At 40.1% G+C, this 17974-nt stretch overlaps 1 protein-coding gene across 1 annotated transcript; it reads left to right on the plus strand.

The window, feature by feature from the left end:
• The first annotated feature begins 2955 nt into the window (after positions 1-2955).
• MMP1 (matrix metallopeptidase 1) lies at positions 2956-10455 on the plus strand. Its single transcript, XM_063092486.1, has 10 exons — positions 2956-3063; positions 3546-3790; positions 3884-4032; positions 4271-4396; positions 5116-5271; positions 5428-5545; positions 7703-7836; positions 9331-9493; positions 10014-10117; positions 10300-10455. Exons 1-10 carry the CDS (start codon positions 2962-2964, stop codon positions 10407-10409), a joined length of 1407 nt encoding a protein of 468 aa, XP_062948556.1. The 5' UTR covers positions 2956-2961; the 3' UTR covers positions 10410-10455.
• Positions 10456-17974: the final 7519 nt, after the last annotated feature.

The following is a 17974-nucleotide window of genomic DNA, read 5'->3' on the forward strand; positions in this document are numbered from 1 at the left end:
CGTATGAACAGAAGTCACACAGACTTGTGTTCAACAAGTGACTCCACTTATCTGCTGTGTGACCCAGGACTCAGGGTTGATAGGCTAATTACTTCTTTCTAAAGACTAACCATCAGGTCTGAAGGAACCAGTGTGTCCCCAATGTCTGTTCAATGTCTGGCACACAATGGCTACCCATAAAGCTGCCACGTGGCCTTGTACAGGGAGAGGATAGAGGGTAGGACAAATTTTTCCCACGTTACTCCCAAAACAAAGCAGCATTAAATATTTAAATTTTCTGTTTCTAGAAGTTACTCTAGAAAGATAAATAAATAAATAAATAAATAAATAAATATTTAAAGTTTCTAGCTAACGACCATTTCAAGACTTGCAGATCAAAAAAGTTAAAAAAAAATCCGACACTAAATTAAGTTATAAAATTAAAAAGGCTGAATTTCTAAGCATAATAAATATGACGCAAGATTGGAATTCCAAAATTGCATTTTATATGGAAAAATACAAATATATTTGAGGCTGTCCACAGAGCAGCCAGCGTGAAGCAACCAAGAAAATCATGGAAATTATTTGGCTGCTTGGAAATGGCAGTCAGTTGACACAGTCATGACAGTCCTTTTAAGTCCAGCCTGTCATTCTCCCAGGAGATAAGGGGTAAAGAAATAATTTCTACAAAATTACATCCCAAAGGGGATTACAGGAGAAGAAAATGCTCCCAGAGACAAAAATCATTTGTGATGAGCAAATACGATTTTAACGTGTTTTGAGCTTTTTGGAAACTATGCTAAATCCAGGCATTGCTGGGATTTGATTGGATTTAATCCCCAGCTTTCTGTTCTAGATTTTTGTTTTCTTTTTCACTCTCAAATGATCACACACTAATACAATCCCAGAAGTTACATGTGTTATATCAGAAGTTCTACAACGAATACCTAACTGGAAATTTCAAGATTCAGGAATCTATGAGGCTGGCTGCTTAACCAAAACTTAATTTAAAATTCTTTGTTATGTTAGGAAGAAATTTAACAAAAAGCTGTTCTAAGCAACCAGTTTCCAATCCATGTCAGCAGCCCTGACACTTTAACAAAACACTTTGAGCACTTAGGGTAATGGCTCAGACCCGGAGAAAATGGTGCACTTTGCTAGAGAAGGAGGGATGGAAGTGGGCGTGATGTGGGTAGGATTCCCAGACCCCATTTCCAACTTCCTTCAGAGAACTTCTGCTATCATCTAGTTTACAAATTGGCCTTCCAAAAGGTATTTTGTTTAAGTGAAGGATACAATAGTTTATAAAATTTTGAGAACTTCTAGGCTGGAGGGATACGTAGACTTTTGCCAGATCGGACATTTAATAAGACTCTTTTAGGGGGACAGCTTACACAATTTTTTGCCCAATCCAAGATGGTCACAATACTGCTCTCCAGAGTTAAACTGGTGACCTTTGTTTCCCAGAGCCCAGTGAGGCTGGGGACAACCTCTTCACGCTGACCAGATTCCCTAGTAGTTGGGGTGTGTCTGCCACCCCTTGACTCTGAGATCACAGTCTGGGTTCCACCTCTAATGTAAAGAGCCCCTTTCAGTCTTTTCTTTGCCTGCATTGGAGTCCCTATGAATGCTGGTGTTCTTTGGTCTTGGCCCCACCCTCCCACTGCTGGTGCGAAGTAGAGTCTTTCATTTTTGTGAGAACTTCTTCCAGTTCCTCTCACTCTCTCAAGCTCACTGATTACCCCACTCAGATAAGGAAGTTGCAGTTAAATGATTAGAAAGGAAATGCGTTCTTTCCACTCAATCCAAAATATACTGAAGCATTGTTTTAGAATATGATATTGTTCTTTTTCAACTTTGTCTCATTTAAACACTTCCAAGGAAGGAGGGTGGGGCATGAGTAGAAGAAGCTACAGAGATTGACTGGCTTTTCTCACCAAGGGTAGTACGGATATCCGTGGTGCCACCCAAGACAATTTGATGTGGAACATTAATACATGCATGTATATCTTTCTTTACATATCTATGCATTTATTTTAATGTGCAGAAGATGCTAAATAATGGACGAATTTTGAATGGATGAATGCATAAATCTATGAATGAACGCATCCATGAATGAATGCGTGCATAAATGCCACCTCCCCAGAAGGAACAAAGATGTGCTCATATCAAGGGGAACAAGGATGATTAGAAACAAGACCCAGAATCACACTTGGTCTCTTGCTAGCCCCTGCCTCACCCAGTACATTCCAACAAGTTTCAGAGAAGGATCCTATTTGTCCCATGATACCAATGGGCAGGGTCTACACAGGGCAAGGGGTTATCTCCTGCCCCACCTGTGGATGGGGGTCTTCTCAGGGAAGGCTCTCAAATCTTAGACCTGAATAAAGATGAAGGGAAGCATGGTGCGTACCATGTTTCTTAGCATAGGCAGAAGGGAACCCTGGAGAACCCGGGAAGCCACCGCAAAGTGGGTACTTGAGGAACTGCAGGTTCAGTGAAGGGTATCCGGTGTTGCTAATCTTACCTTCTGCCCTGGGAGCAAAGTGTATATGGAAACCTGGAGCACTTTATGACCAACAGAATCGAGTAGCAAAAACCATATTTTAACAAAAGCCATGGGGTACTCTGTGACCTGTATATGTACCAGGGGCCTTTCTCAGGTAGGATAGAAATGAATTGGAGAAAACAATTGGTTACATGGTGGAGTGTGTCGCATTCACACACGTCCTGTTTGATATTAATCATGAGATTGCAACACCAAGCAAATCCAAATCTGCTTGGAGTCACCGTTTCTGGTGAGTGCTCAGGCTGTTCATTGCTAATCAAGAGGATGTTATAAAACATGAGTCAGATAGCCTCTGGCTTTCTGGAGCAAGGACTCTCTATATAAAGAAGGAGCTTCCTGGCTGAAATATTGGAGCAGCAGGCAGGTAAGGAGCCACCACTTGTCTTGCACTGAGAAGGAAGACAAAGGCCAGCATGCCCAGATTTCCTCTGCTGCTGCTGTTGCTCTGGGTCATGGAGTCTCACGGCTACCCAGTGACTACAGAAACAGAAGAGCAAGATGTAGAGACGGTCCAGGTAAATGCTGAATTTCACATGCCAGAAATGCAAGTCTTTAGTTTGTATTTTTTCACAATAACATGATTAAGTTTATTTAAGGCTGGATTCCTTACTAAGAGAACTTTTTTGTCAGAAAGAACACCCTTCCCCAAAATGTATCTAGCCATGCATAGACTCTCCTTTTCCAGCTGGAGGTGAGAGGAAAATAAAGGCACAAGATGCAGATCTCACTCATCAAATTATAGATTTGCAACAGTACTCAAATCTCATTCTACAAATCATGTTCTACTATGAAGCTCTGACTTCCCAGTAACTCATGGTAGGGAGATTCCTACTCTAAAACTGCATATTTTCACCAATCACAAGGAAATAAGGATCATGACTCTAAACACAAGCTTTAAAAGTAGTTCTCAGTTTTGGCTAAAACTTCATGTGGCCAATTTTTAGAAAAATGAGAAAGATTTTTCATCCAGTGTTTTAATAATTTTATCTTTTATCAGAAATACCTGGAAAACTACTACAACCTGAAGAATAATGGAAACCAAATTGAAAAGCGGAGACGCAGTAGTCCAGTGTCTGAAAAATTGAAGCAAATGCAGGAATTCTTTGGGCTGAAAGTGACTGGGAAGCCAGATGCCGAAACCCTGAAGGTGATGAAGCAGCCCAGATGTGGGGTGCCTGACGTGGCTCAATTTGTCCTCACGGAGGGGAACCCTCGCTGGGAGCAAACACATCTGACCTACAGGTAACCACACTGAGCCCCAGAGTGAGGGCACTATTTCCCATCAGATGGGTAAGAAATGAGGTCCGATGTGTTTCTATTTCATTTCATTCTAAGGATTGAAAATTACACGCCAGATTTGCCAAGAGCGGATGTGGACCATGCTATTGAGCAAGCCTTTCAACTCTGGAGTAATGTTTCACCCCTGACGTTCACCAAGGTCTCTGAAGGTCAAGCGGACATAATGATATCCTTTGTTAGGGGAGGTAAGCTCTTCTTGTATCATGAAAGTGTTTTCACCTTAACTTCACCTTGCCCCTAAGTCCTCCAGCTTTGCGGCTGGAATTCCTTGTTTACAAGGAGTGTTGATTTTGGGGGGCTTAAGGAAGGAAGTTCCACATTTGATGGAAGTCTGTTGGCCTGGCAACAAAGCTAAGGCTTACCTTCCTGAGAGAGCCTAAATAAGAACCAAGAGGGACCTTTGCTAAATTCTGTTTCTTGCAGATCATCGTGACAATTCTCCCTTCGATGGACCCGGAGGAAACCTTGCTCATGCTTTTCAACCAGGCCAAGGTATTGGAGGGGATGCTCATTTTGATGAAGATGAAAGGTGGACCAACAACTTCAGAGGTAAGTCAACCAATTTTGCTTCTCTCAATTCCCCCACCCCTTAATGGATCATTGGTTGACTTAATTAAAAGAATGCATTAATAGAAACACGCATTTTTCCATTAGCACTCAGAAAATTAATGATACATTTAGAAAAGCGTAAGAGAGGTTATTTCTGCTACTACAACATCTTCCTGGAGACAAATAGGTCACTCTAAAATTTCTATTAGGAAAATGTTGAAAACCTTCATGTTTTACTTGTGGGCATCTATATTGAATTTTCTTTACTAAATGGGCATAACAAAATTTAACAGTGGTCGTAAGCTTACGTGGAAATTAGGGAAGGAGAAAGCTTTCTGTTTTCCAAAAATTCCCACATTAAGCATTTATGTTTGTAAATTTTAAAAAATTAAATGTTAATAGAACCTGATTCCTTCGCTGAAAAATTATATATGCCATCTAACTATCAACAAGGTTGGCTAATCTGGGCTAGACTCTCAGTCAGATGTGTTTGTTGTTCAATTGTATCCGTGTAATCATAGAGTTTAGGCTTCAACATGTCTCCTCATTATTAATAAATGCATGCCTCCCACCTTTGGAAAGCAGTTACATATTTTTTTGAAAAGTCATTGAGAAAATATGAGCATTAGTCTTTGTAGAGTTATAGATTATTTATCAACTAAATGCCCCCAAACTGGATATATTTAAATAATTGCAAATGGGTTTATTGGCCCTTTTAGATTACAACTTGTATCGGGTTGCGGCTCATGAATTGGGCCATTCCCTTGGACTCTCTCATTCTACTGATATTGGGGCTTTGATGTACCCCAACTACATCTTCAGTGGTGATGTTCAGCTAGCTCAGGATGACATTGACGGCATCCAAGCCATATATGGTGAGTATAAAGGGAAACGTCATGGACCATACTGGTCTTTATGCCTGTTTCAAATAAAATAGCCACTAGCTGAATCCTTTAAAAAGCTGTCTTTCGTTGTTTATGTAGTTTTCCAATACTAGGCAAAACTAACTCCGGGTCTCTTATTTTCTTTAGGACCTTCCCCAAATCCCACCCAGCCAACAGGCCCACAGACCCCACAAGTGTGTGACAGTAAGCTAACCTTCGATGCTATAACGACCATTCGCGGAGAACTGATGTTCTTTAAAGACAGGTAAGATGTCAATCCGTCTTTGTGTTTAGCATTTGTAATAATAACATTCACTATGATGGGACACTGTTATGCTTCATGTGTTATTTATCTTACATTTGTTTACATTTATAATTATATGGTAGCAACTGCTTGCATTCACACAGCATAACATACTTATAAACAACCTTGTTTTCCCACACAGATTAGGTCATTTGATTCTCAGAAAATAGCACAGAAGTAGAAAAAACAGTAAATATAATCCTATTTTACAGATCAGTAAAGTAAGGCAGAGAGAAGGAAAGAGGACTTTTGGGGTCACTGAACTCACTGGTGACAGAGTAGTTATTGGTCTTCTGACCCCTACTCCGGGGATCTTTTCATTAAGCCACTCTTTATTGTGATAAGTATGTTAATATTTCATCAGGAGAATCAGTTCTTTTCATAGCACTATCCCGGCAGATGAGGGTTGCATAGCCACCCCCTAGGTGTCACCCCTTCCTTCCTGGAAAAGATGGCCCTCCCAGAGCCTGTGTTCACGAAGGGTCTCTATTGCTCCCTAGTGGCCCAGAGAAGAGTAGGGGAAGAGCCATTGCTGGGAGAATCACCAAGAGTTCATGGGATCCCCCTCGGGCAGACTTGGGCAGCCACAACATGGCACTGCCCACCTCCCAGGAGGATCCTAGTACTCCCTCTGCAGCATGGGGACCCAAAAAGTTCGGGGTCTTCTCACATGCAAGGAACAGGCCTGCTCTTCATACCACAGTGATTCCTAAAAGACCAGGCAAAAGAATAATACAATCTTTTGTGAATGAAATGGTAATACACTCTTTTGTGGATGACGTAGTCCACAGACAGATCGGCACGTACACAGTGGGGTGGTCTGAAAGGCTCGCTTCTCCTCAGCTACTCCTCTTGGAGTGGTGTTGGTGCTGTTTTACTAACATGTGGCCCTATCTACCCCAGAACGCAGGGTATTGGCTCCTAATGCTTTCCATCCTCTACTATTTTTTAGTGTAAAAGATAGGCTAGATGTAAACCATACAGGGTATGGCTCAATGCTGGGAAGTGTTAAGAAAACACATGGTTTTAAAATAAAGCTCTCAATACTCCTATAGCAGGACACACCTGTCAGAGCAAGTATCTGAGGGATTACTCCAACAAAGGGGACTAATTCTTGGACTTGCAGGAACTGAAAGACACTAAGATCATTTAAATGTCACCAAGTCAGAAAGACACCCAGGGCTAGAGATAGTAACTGACTTGCTTAAGGTCTCACAGCCAGGCAGAGGCAGAACTGAACCTAGAAGTCAGGTTTCTGATCACCAAGGTCATAGTCTTTCCTGTGTCCTGGAATCTGAAAAACTCTTCTGTCAGCCCACATGACAGTCTATGCTGAGCTCTTACCCCAGTCCCTGTGAACCATATACAATCAACTTTGTATACTACTAACTGCAGGATGACAAGGGCGTGGCTTCCAGAGCTGAGTTTAAAATTAACCTTTGCCTCTTACCAGCTCTGTGGCCTTAGACATCTCCTTAGCCTCCCTGACCTCAATTTCTCATCCCACAGATGGAAGAAATACTGTCTTGTGGGGTTTTGTGATGATCCATGATGTAGGTAAAGGACCTGGTATGGTGTACGTGCTCATTAAATGTAAGATGTTAGTATTGTGCTGCAGCCAGTAATGGCTACAGCTCACTCCTAATGGCTCACCAAAGCTGACTGTTAAATTTCAAAAAATATTGCAAATTGGTTTTGAACCACAACCACTATTAAAAATTAAATTATATAAGCAAAATTAAATTATATTAAAACCAAAGGTAATAAAAATGATCAAAACTCATCCCTTTGCCATTATTTTTACTACATTTTACTATTTCTTTATATTCCTGAAGTTATTCATGTCTGTTGCATTTGTATGGTGGAAACACTAGACCACTATGCTCTACTGTGACTCTTGAAATCAGCCATGGTGGGAGTATTTCAACCAGGGAAATAAGGAAATGCTACAAACCAGGACTTTCTCTACCCCCACCCTTCAGTTTGGAGAACCAGATGTTAAGCATTAACCAGCACACCGCTGATGCCAGCAACATGAAAGAGATGAATGTCAGCCAGAGATTGCTAGTGATTAGATAGAAACCAGTTTTTTTGTTTGTTCGTTTTTTTCCAAATCAGATTCTACATGCGCACAAATTCCTTCTACCCAGAAGTTGAGCTCAATTTCATTTCTGTTTTCTGGCCACAACTGCCAAATAAACTTGAAGCTGCTTATGAAGTTGCCTATAGAGATGAAGTCCGATTTTTCAAAGGTAATGCTCCCAATTACTTTTCACTGTTTTTGTGAATTAATTTTTCAGCCACTTTTGGGCTGAGATATAAGGGTACTACCTACATTTTTTCCATGGACTTTTGAAAATCTAATGGTCATTGATCAAATTAATGGGAGTCCATAGCCTTAATTTAAAATTACATCATGTATTTCTGAGTCATTATAAGTAAAAACAACAAATGCCTGGAAATAGAAATGTTCTGGCCCGTTTATGCATCTGATTTATGAAAATGTTTTCTGTGCAAACTATTTATGTATTTAAAACCCCTACCCCCATATTCCTGGGGGTACTCAGGAGTAAAATTCAAGACTTGAGTCAAGCCTACAGAGGACAGAACAGAAAGGTTTTGCTTGTGTGATTTCCTGTACTCTATCCTAATATGAACCATCCTTTTAAGAACTGGGAGGCCCCCCCAGGCAGCCAGATGGGGGCGTTGTAGGCTTGCTATCAGGGTGTGGTCTGCAGACCTGTGTCATTATCATCACCTGGAAATCCCTTACAAATACAGAATCTTAGGTCCCACCCCCGACCTCCTTTGGCAGAATCTGAATTTTAACAAATTTCCCAGGCAATTCATATGCACATTAAAAAATAAGAAGTCCTGAATTACTGTGAATTGAATGAGACAAACTTCTTTGATTCTATCAGAATGAAATACAATCCAATGATCAGCTCCTGGCTTTGAAGACACTATGTGAAACAAGCAGTTTTGCAAATATGTGTTTGGCATAGCATGGACAAACATTAAGATGCTTGATGCAGTCATACACTCAATGTAAAGAACTGAATGCAGTTCAGATGGGCAAAACACTTTGAAACAGGATTTCTAGACTTTATGTCATGAAATTAGATAGGATTTTAGATACACTAAGATTCAAACTGCATTTTCATGAGGGGTAAATAAGCATATTTGTGCAACAAGAGCAATCCTGGATTCAGGATATAAAACTATTTTTATGTGATGTGGGGCTTACTGACTATAGCCATACAGAATCTGGGCACAGCATAAGTTCAATTATTTAGAACTGTATTCCAATCAGATGCAATGATTTGAATCCAGGGCTGCAAGTCATTACAGGTTGTGTGTCATTACAATGCTCTGCCCTTTAGGGTATCAATGATGTGAACCTGCACATTCTATGGAAAACCCAGAGAAGAGAGCTTTCTAACACTGAGATGGCGTGACAAATGCTAGCCATCTGAATATTTTGCTTTGGAAAGAAGCCCTCAAACCCATAAACCAGTCATTCTCAAAGCTTGCTGCAGATAAACCAGATAGGAATCTTCAAAAAATATACCCATTTAATTTGTCTGGGATAGGATCCCAGCATCGGTATTTTCAAAAATCTCTGTAGACGAATCTGAAGCCAGGTTACTGCTCTAGCATGTGGAACTAAGAATTTAGCTGGAAATCAACTTACTGTTTGTTGCAGCCCTGGGCAAGTATTTTCATCACTGTTTTTTGATTGGCAGGTAATAAGTACTGGGCGGTTCAGGGGCTGAATATGCTACACGGGTACCCCAAGGACATCTACAGCTCCTTTGGCTTTCCTAGAACTGTGAAGCATATTGATGCTGCTGTTTCTGAAGAAGACACTGGAAAAACATACTTCTTTGTTGCTAACAAATATTGGAGGTAAAGACCGAGTGCAGAAAATGTTAGGACAGCACTTCCTTCTATGTAGAAAGCTCTAGACTGAACCATTTCAAAATGAGTCCCAAATTGTCTTGGCCAGCTGCCTTTTTGTGAATGGCTATAGCCAATCTAGCATTGGCCAATGAAGATCACACAATGCCTGAGCTGGGAATCCAAGGAGTGCATGGGGCTGAATTTAAAAAAGATGTAAAAATGAGGGCATTCCTCTTCACAGAGCTACTTTGGCCAAAAGGAACTTTCCTTGCATAGCATTTTACCTTAATAGGGCATAGTGTGGAACCTACTGGAGAATTAGAACTAGGTGTTGGATTTCAGAGGGGCCTTATAAATCTGCTAATCCATCCAGAATTCTGTCTCATCTCATCCCACCCCCATTTTACAAATGAACTATAGAATTCAAAGTTCTTGTTAAATTTCTGCTTGTGAATTCCCTGTAATGATTTTGAGAAGTCTACATGTTTAGCAAAAGATTCTGACACTCCTGATTCTTTCTGGCCAGGTATGACGAATATAAACAATCCATGGATGAAGGTTATCCCAAAATGATAGCACATGATTTTCCTGGAATTGGCCACAAAGTTGATGCTGTTTTCAAGAAAGATGGTAAGTGAATATGTATGTATTTTCTCCGTTTTGTTGCCATAGGAATCACATCAGTATTGTTATTTGCAACGGCAAATACCGAAAATGTTTGTGCTCACAAATGACTTGAGTTTCTCAAGACTTCAAGTTAGACCTAAAAACTGCTTTTATAGTGTAGTAAGTCTCTTTTGTTTTATTTCTAGGATTTTTCTATTTCTTTCATCGAACAAGGCAATACAAATTTGAAGCGAAAACTAAGAGAATTTTGACTCTCCAGAAAGCTAATAGCTGGTTCAACTGCAGAAAAAAATGAACAACTGTTACAAAGTTCCATGAAAAAAATTTATTTCATGAGCCCAAGGAAGGTGTTTTCTTGAAGAGCCATATATTTTTCAGTATTTTATTTAACCTCTAAAATCACTGATACACAGAGCTATTAAGTATATAACCTTATTTATACCTCATTCTGCATATGTATTTTTTATTATTTGGAATATAATGTTTTATGTACTGAAGTAATTTAGTTCCGCAAATGATGGGTAAGGAAGGTCGAGTACACAGCTTCTGGATTTATATGGGCGCATGTTGCAAAAAGAGATCTTTTCCAGAGTATACGACTCTGACATTGATCCCAGAGAGCAGCTCAGTGATGAACATCTCCTTTCAAGGAAGAAAGGGACAAGTGATGCAAGCCTCCACCAGAGGAAAGATGGTTCAAGAACACATGAGTCACTAGTATCCTGTCATGCAAGGGACAAACTCTTCTTATATAAAATAAAGTGTTTTATGTTTGGAATAAAGCCATCCTTGTCTCTTCTGTTTTACAAACTTTCTAGTATATGTACTATATTGTTATTTCCTGATAACAAAGCCACACTTACAGAGATTAATTTCCGAATTCGAAATGAGAAGTAGACAATATGTAAAATATTCATGTGGGAAATGAAGATATACAAAAAGTTCAAATATCCTCCATTCTTATGGAATTTATATCATATAAAAAAGGGAGAAAAACTATTTCCCTTGTCCCATACCAGGATTCCAAAACTGGTTTTAGGTAAAATCAGTGAGAGCATGGTAGAGCTTTTTAGGCATATATCACTTTCTCTTCTTCTAAGCACATGGAAGGGCTACATTTTCCTACAGTCCAACTCCTTGCAGTTGCAGGGGGAGCAAGGGTGGTGGGCAGTGAGGCATCTGACTAGTTCTGTCCACTGGGTTGTGTGAAGAAGTGACAAATATCACTTCCAGGCTGAAACATCCGATTGGTTGCTGGTGCAGGTGTCCCCAGTGGTCTGCTCCCCTGCTGTGGTGATTGTAGGAGCCCGGCATGAGAGAGTTGCCACAAGACAGAACAAACCTGAATTGCTGGACTAACACTCAACCAGCTACCCCACACCACAGCACACATTCCTAAAGAAGGAAACAAACTTTTACTGGGCTAAGCCGCTAAGATTTTAGATGTTGTTAATGTTGCATAATCTAATAGGTCTAGATAAGCATTGTCTAGTTTATCATGACTAATTTGGCAGGAAGTTAATGTAGGTAGGAGTTCTGCAGGTCGCTGTGAGCACCATGAGTTCAATGAGTAGTTCAATGGTCTGAGTACATGGTCTTGAGATATGTAGAGGAACTCGTGATTCTGAGGAAGGCAGTTTTCAACTCAAAAATCTGGAGAAGAAATGGAGCACTCCTGGGGTCCTGGGCAGGAGCTGAGGGGCAGCCCTTCCACCCAGATGCAGGCAAGGAGCACGCTGAAAACACCACTTCCACGTGGGTGGCCCACCACAGCCACCGCCACAGCCACAGCTGCTGCAAAAGTGTCTCATTGCACAGCAGGAGTCACAGCCACAATGCAGGCAGACTGCCAGACACACAACCACAGTTACACAAGGAGAGTCACCAGTGGAGACCAGAAAAAGAAGAGGACGTCTCTCCTCAAAGCCCACTGCCACGTAATAGAAGAAGCAGCTGCTCTACCATGCCCCTGCTTTATTTCTGATTTCAGTAATTTTGGTCTTAGATAAAGTTTAGATAAAGTCTAGATAAAAGTTTGCAAATCTTGTTGATCTTTTTAAAGAATTAACGTTTGGTTTTGTTGATTTTCTCTATTGTTTTTTAATGTAATCTTTTTTATTTCTTACTTGAATTTGCTTTTGGTTCAGTTTGCTCTTTCTTTTCTATTTTCTTAAGATAGAAATTTACATTACTAATTTGAGGTTTTTCTTATTTTTAGTATAGGCACTTACAAGTATAAATTTTCCTCTAAGCACTGCATGAAAAAAAAAACCTTTCAAAAACAAAAACAAAATAAAGATGTTTTCAGATATTCAAACTCTTATAATAAGAGTTTCTTCTGGCTTGCTCAGTGATCTCCCTCATCTTAAATTTCTATTTCCCATACGTATTTAACATTTCAGAAGTTCATAGGTAAAAACCGATTTCACCACATGCAAAAAAATAATAATTGTGTGCATTCTAATCAATATCCGTGGCTTGCACACTATGTGAGAATTTTGTGCTTCACAGCTCTAAGCAGACATACTGAACATGCTTTAATCAGTTTTACTTTCAGAGGTCTTAAATCTCCTTTTTTAATTAGCATAATGGACAAATAATTTCTTCTATCTCTTCCTTGTCACCTGGAAGAGTTTATTAAATTGATCGCATTTATCTTGTTAAACAGGAACTTTCATTCCATGCTAACCCTGATTTGCTTTCATAGAGTTTGTAACTTAACACGATAGAAACACTATAAAAATGCCCAGTTTTTGAACTTTTCAATCTAAATCCTTTTGTGAACTAAACCAGTTTTCCTCACTAAGCAGGGCAGCGAGTCTATACAAAAACCTCCATGGAACAGAATGTCAATTTATAAATCCTCTGGCTTTCAACTTTATGTAAACCTTAGTCTTTCTGTTTCCATACAGCAATAAGATTGCTCCTCTTGAGGTAGAAAGAGTGGAATAAATTACTAAGAACAAAAAAGGAGAGAGAGAAAAGAAAATATTAAATGGAATATCTTAGAAATAAACAATTCATAAGTTAAAAAAAAAGAATTTGGAGAGTAATGTAACTTCCCCTTTGGCCAAGTTTCTGCCTCTCTTTATATATATTTTCATATTGAAGCATAACAGAAAAGTACACAAATCATAAATGTTCACATCAACGAGTTATCACAAGTTAACAAGACCATGTCACTCGCACCCAGGTCAAGAAACAGAACATTACCAACACCAACACTGCTCAACTTTGTCTTAGGTTGGTTCACCAGCTGCAGAGCCTGAAACAGGGATTCTTTGGTGGGGTCATTGGAGGAGGAATGCTCTCAGGAGAAGGGGAGTGAGGGAAACATTTGGGAGCAGAGAAAAGGTAAAGAATATGGTCTCAGATGGACATTGTTCTGATCTCATGAGAAAACAATGGAGCAAAAATGGAACCAGTGAGTTACTCCTACCCTGAGGCACAGCATTCCCCAGTGTCAATCAGTCATCAGCCAAGATGTGATTTGGGGTGGAGGGCATAGCTTCCCAGGCAAGATGCTCCCATTTGGCAAAGCGGTGGGGGACAACTGTGAGTCATAAGCGGCCAACTCCTGAAGTAGCCAGGAAGATGGGTGCCCTGGTGCTACAGGGGACCTGGGGAGGGCACCAACAGCAGCCACTGTCCATTCTCTATTTCCCAGAGGTAACCACTATGCTGACTTCCAACACCTTTGGTTAAATTTGCCTGTTTGTGAACTAAATCGGATCAAGTTTGTATTCTCTTGTATCTGCCTTACCGTGTTCAACATAAGGTTTCTGAACTTAGTCCACTGTTGATAGGCTTGGGTTGGTACCTTGTGGGCTTTCATAAGTAACACTGCACATATGTAGGTAGTTCTGTTGGTTACATGCCTTAGAGAGCCATCACTGAATCCTAGAGATTATCAGACGCCTCTTCAGGCTCTTCCTCAGCCTCCTCTGTCTTGTATCCCAGCCACAGCAGCAGTGACTAGCTCTGTACAGGTCCCAAACCAGCTTCTGGGGAAAGAGGAGTATTCAGATTTTACAAGGACAGTGGGATACCAGATCTGAACTGTCACTGGTATCAAAGGTTCCAAAACAGCATTATGGTCTTCCACTTTAGAAAGGAGGTTTGTGAAAGTAAGTGGTAAGTAGGGTTTTGACTCATGGTCATCTCACAGTGGGTCCAACAGGTCCATAGACCATCCTGTAGTTTTTTTCCTTGACTAAACTCTCCCTGTTGGTTCCTTAACTTGTAGAGTAAGACCCTTATGGTAGAAAGGGCCAACTGAAAGCCCCTGCAACTGCTCCTCCCAAGCTTTCTGGCCAAAATAGTAAACCGGAAGCAGCAAAAAAGCATGTCGTATCCTGGAAGGATTGCATAGACTGGTGATCCTATCAAAGATGTAAAAGCAACAGAGAGGTTGATCCTATCACAACTTCGTTCAATCAATCCTTGAAGCTCTTACATAAACCAAATAGATCATGGTGGATGACAGTGGACTTATGTAAATTTACCTAGTGAGTAATTACCATTGCAGCCATTGTGTCCGACATGATTCTTTAGTAGAGCAAATCAACACAGTCTCAGAAACGTGATACTGAGTGATTCGGGAGGAGTGTTTGGAGATTTCCCTTACTGCCTATGAGCCCAAAAATATATGGAAAAGTAGGGCTTTTGCTTATTTGTATTTTGTTTGGATTTTAGACAAAGCTCTAGCTTTTCTAGTTTGAGTCCTTTTGGAGAATTTAGCCCCAAATACTGCTATAAGGGGAAGTAGTAGCTTTTTTTCTAGACCTATCCTATGTGTCTCAAAGAAGCAGTATTCTGGCCAATGAACTGTAGTGCAAAACTGGAAGATCTGCTCTGCCACCCAGCTCTCCATGATCATAAGCAAATGAGCTGGCCTCTCTGAATCTTAGTTTCCTGAGGGTGATAAAGGGGGTAAAAACTAACTTCCAGGCTAATCATGAGGATGGAAGAGGTTAAGTTACCTAGCATAGTGCCTGCCATGCGTGCCTCAAATAGTCAACAAATGATAATTACTTTTTCCATCCCACATTCTCCTAAGGCCAGAATTTTTCATCATTGCTGCTCTCCTCCCCAGTAAGCTTCTTCCCACCAAAAAGCCCATCACACCAATGAATCAATCCAACAATGAACCCCAATCCAAACTGAAATACAGTGACCACATTAATATTATTTTATGTGTTTAGCTATTATTAATAATAATGGCTGTTATAGGCTACAATATATAATTATACTTTCTAATCTTTACAACACTGAAGCCATGATTCTGAGTTCTAACCTTGCTTTAATAGTTTGCTTCCTCCAATTGATAGACTTTGTCTATGGGAAGAATTGGTGATCTACACTATTTGTCTAAATTATCAGGTGGGAGACAAAATGGCTAAAAATTCAGCAATAAACTGTGTTCCCATTCTGAAGCAGCCAAACTGGTATTAAAAGCATGGGGAAAGGGTGAACTTCTCACTTGTTCTGCATCTGTGATTTAGCACAATAATCCCAGCTTGTCATAAAATCAATAATTTCCAACAAGAGAAGATGTTGTAAAACACTGAAATTAGTGTACTGACACAGCTGACCCAGGATCATGTGTGTATGTGTACAGTCTTAAAATCAGAGGTTGTTGGGTGTTGCAAATTGAGAGCTAATCGTGATCCAAGAGCTGGATCACATGGACATGAAGAGCTGTCATGCATTTCTCTGTCTTAGTTACAGGTGGTGACGGACTGTAGGCATTGTTCTATCCAGACCACATCAGATCAGTGCAGCCCAGGCCAAGAGCAGCTGCAGGTGATAGAGCAGATCGACACAGGTCAGAAGAAGTAGCTGGATTAGAGAGATGATCAGATACTTGGGAGAAAAGAACAGAAAAGCTAAGGAGGTAAATCAGACGCAAGTACAGGGAAGAGTCTCAAGAATAAGAGAAAAAGAACAGAGTGTCAAAATATAAGGAAAAAATGTTGGGGGAGAGCCAAGGTCCAAGCCAAGAGGTTTTTGACGAGCACACAAGTTGTGGTTATTAGGGTTCTATGCTGGCAGTTCTGAGTCATCTCTTACAACTTGTTAGCTAACTGATCTTGAGTTTATTACTAAATTTTTCTAATCTTAATCTCAATCTTATTGGCTTATTCTAAAGACTGGAGATAACACACATTTAGGACCTGGCATAGAGCAGAAGCTCTATACCTAGGGGTTTCACCTTTCTTTAAAGATGAGTTCTATATGCCTGCTTGCCTGATCGTATACTTACTCCAATAAGTTTAACAAGTAGTGAATTAAAGACAAATATAGGACTCACCTGCCCTAAGTCATTAATTTCTTCCAGCGTGAAGGTTTAATGTAGAATAAGCTTACCACCAACCATTCCTACAAGGCATATGCTTTGGTGTTTAGTCAATTATGACTGTAGCTCTTACAATGTTAACTTTCTTTGTATCATTACCACATAAGTCCCATCAACAGGATGTGCCAACACCAATAGAGTTGTGACTCAAACAAAAAAGGCATCTCAGAGCTTGTCAAATCAGTGCCCAGGGGCATTGTCACAGACCTGTCAGGCCAACAGGCTTTATCTGTTAAAGATATTAGAGTGAAATAAGAGGAGATTTGTTCCCCATCATAAAATATACATAATAATGCTATGAGTCAGGTTATATCCACCCCATTTTTACAGATGGCAAAACATTGACCCAAAGAAATGATATACTTGCTCAAAGTCCAGCCAACTTTGTCTGAGGCTGGTTGTCAGCCCCTCTCCCTCTGACTTGCAAACTTATGTCCATTCCACTCCCTCATGTTGCAGAGCAACCTCCTTGGCTCCATTAAGCACGAGTTGACTTGGCTGGCACAGCGCATATCCAAGCTTCTCCCCAACGCTGGCTTGGAGGTTTCAGAGCCTCCTGGTTCCTGGAAGTCTCACCTGTCCATTCTGCCTCAAATAGGATGCAGGCGGTGGGTGGTACTAAAAAGATCATTCTTACACACTCATTAGTTTAGGCTCCCATTGTTTTGAAATTACCTACTTCAGATATAGGAGAGTTAATTTATCTTTAGTGAGAGAAAATAAAATTCAATACTAATAGAATTTCCGGGTCCTTTAATACTAGTAGGTTAATTTGACAAAATAGTTATTGCAGACTTGGCCGTGTTACTGTGTGAGAAGCATTCGACTTGGCTGAGGGGGAAAAAAATGCTACTTATGGGCAGGGGTGGGTGGTTAGACATGAAGGGAAGGAAGGATTTAGATCATTCCCCATTACAAATCTCAATCCACCTCCTCCTTTGTATTTTAGGAGGAGGGAAAGAGGATAAAAAGAACTTTAAAAAGCAAGGAAGAGGAGGAATGTAGGAGGAACATTTTGGTCTAATAGGCAATTTAATCTACTTCAATTTAACACGTTTTTATGGAGCAGTTACTATGAACATATATATGATCTGAAATGGAAAATGAATGACTGAACACCAAAGGTTCACTCCTCTGCCTCTTCCTTCCTCTACAGATCCTCCTTTTCATGGTCTGCTTCCTTCTCACAATCCTTCTACTCCAGGGCCAGTAATAGCTGTTTTAAACAAGGACTCAAGAAATAAAATATCTGTTGCAATATCTTCCTAGACAGCAATTGCCACATTTAGATCTCAATTATATTTGGAATTTCTTTGTTGATCCACTTACTCCTTACCCACTTATATCTGAGTTTAAAAATAACATCTTTTTAAAAGAAAATTGCACTAATGTTAAAATGTCTAAATATTTGACATTCTACCAAGCTTGTCATCTAGCTCAGTAGGTACACAGACATGTATTATCTAGCCAATTTTTTTTTTTCTTATTTACAAACACAGTAA

Source organism: Cynocephalus volans, chromosome 4, assembly GCF_027409185.1.
Source record: "Cynocephalus volans isolate mCynVol1 chromosome 4, mCynVol1.pri, whole genome shotgun sequence".
NCBI lineage: Eukaryota > Metazoa > Chordata > Mammalia > Dermoptera > Cynocephalidae > Cynocephalus > Cynocephalus volans.

Bases quoted from the DNA above. Each gene is read 5' to 3' on its own strand.
- MMP1 (XM_063092486.1), top strand. From the start codon at position 2,962: ATGCCCAGATTTCCTCTGCTGCTGCTGTTGCTCTGGGTCATGGAGTCT. The intron at 9,494-10,013 runs GTAAAGACCGAG...CTTTCTGGCCAG, and splicing joins GTTGCTAACAAATATTGGAG to GTATGACGAATATAAACAAT. The intron at 10,118-10,299 runs GTAAGTGAATAT...TTTTATTTCTAG, and splicing joins TGCTGTTTTCAAGAAAGATG to GATTTTTCTATTTCTTTCAT.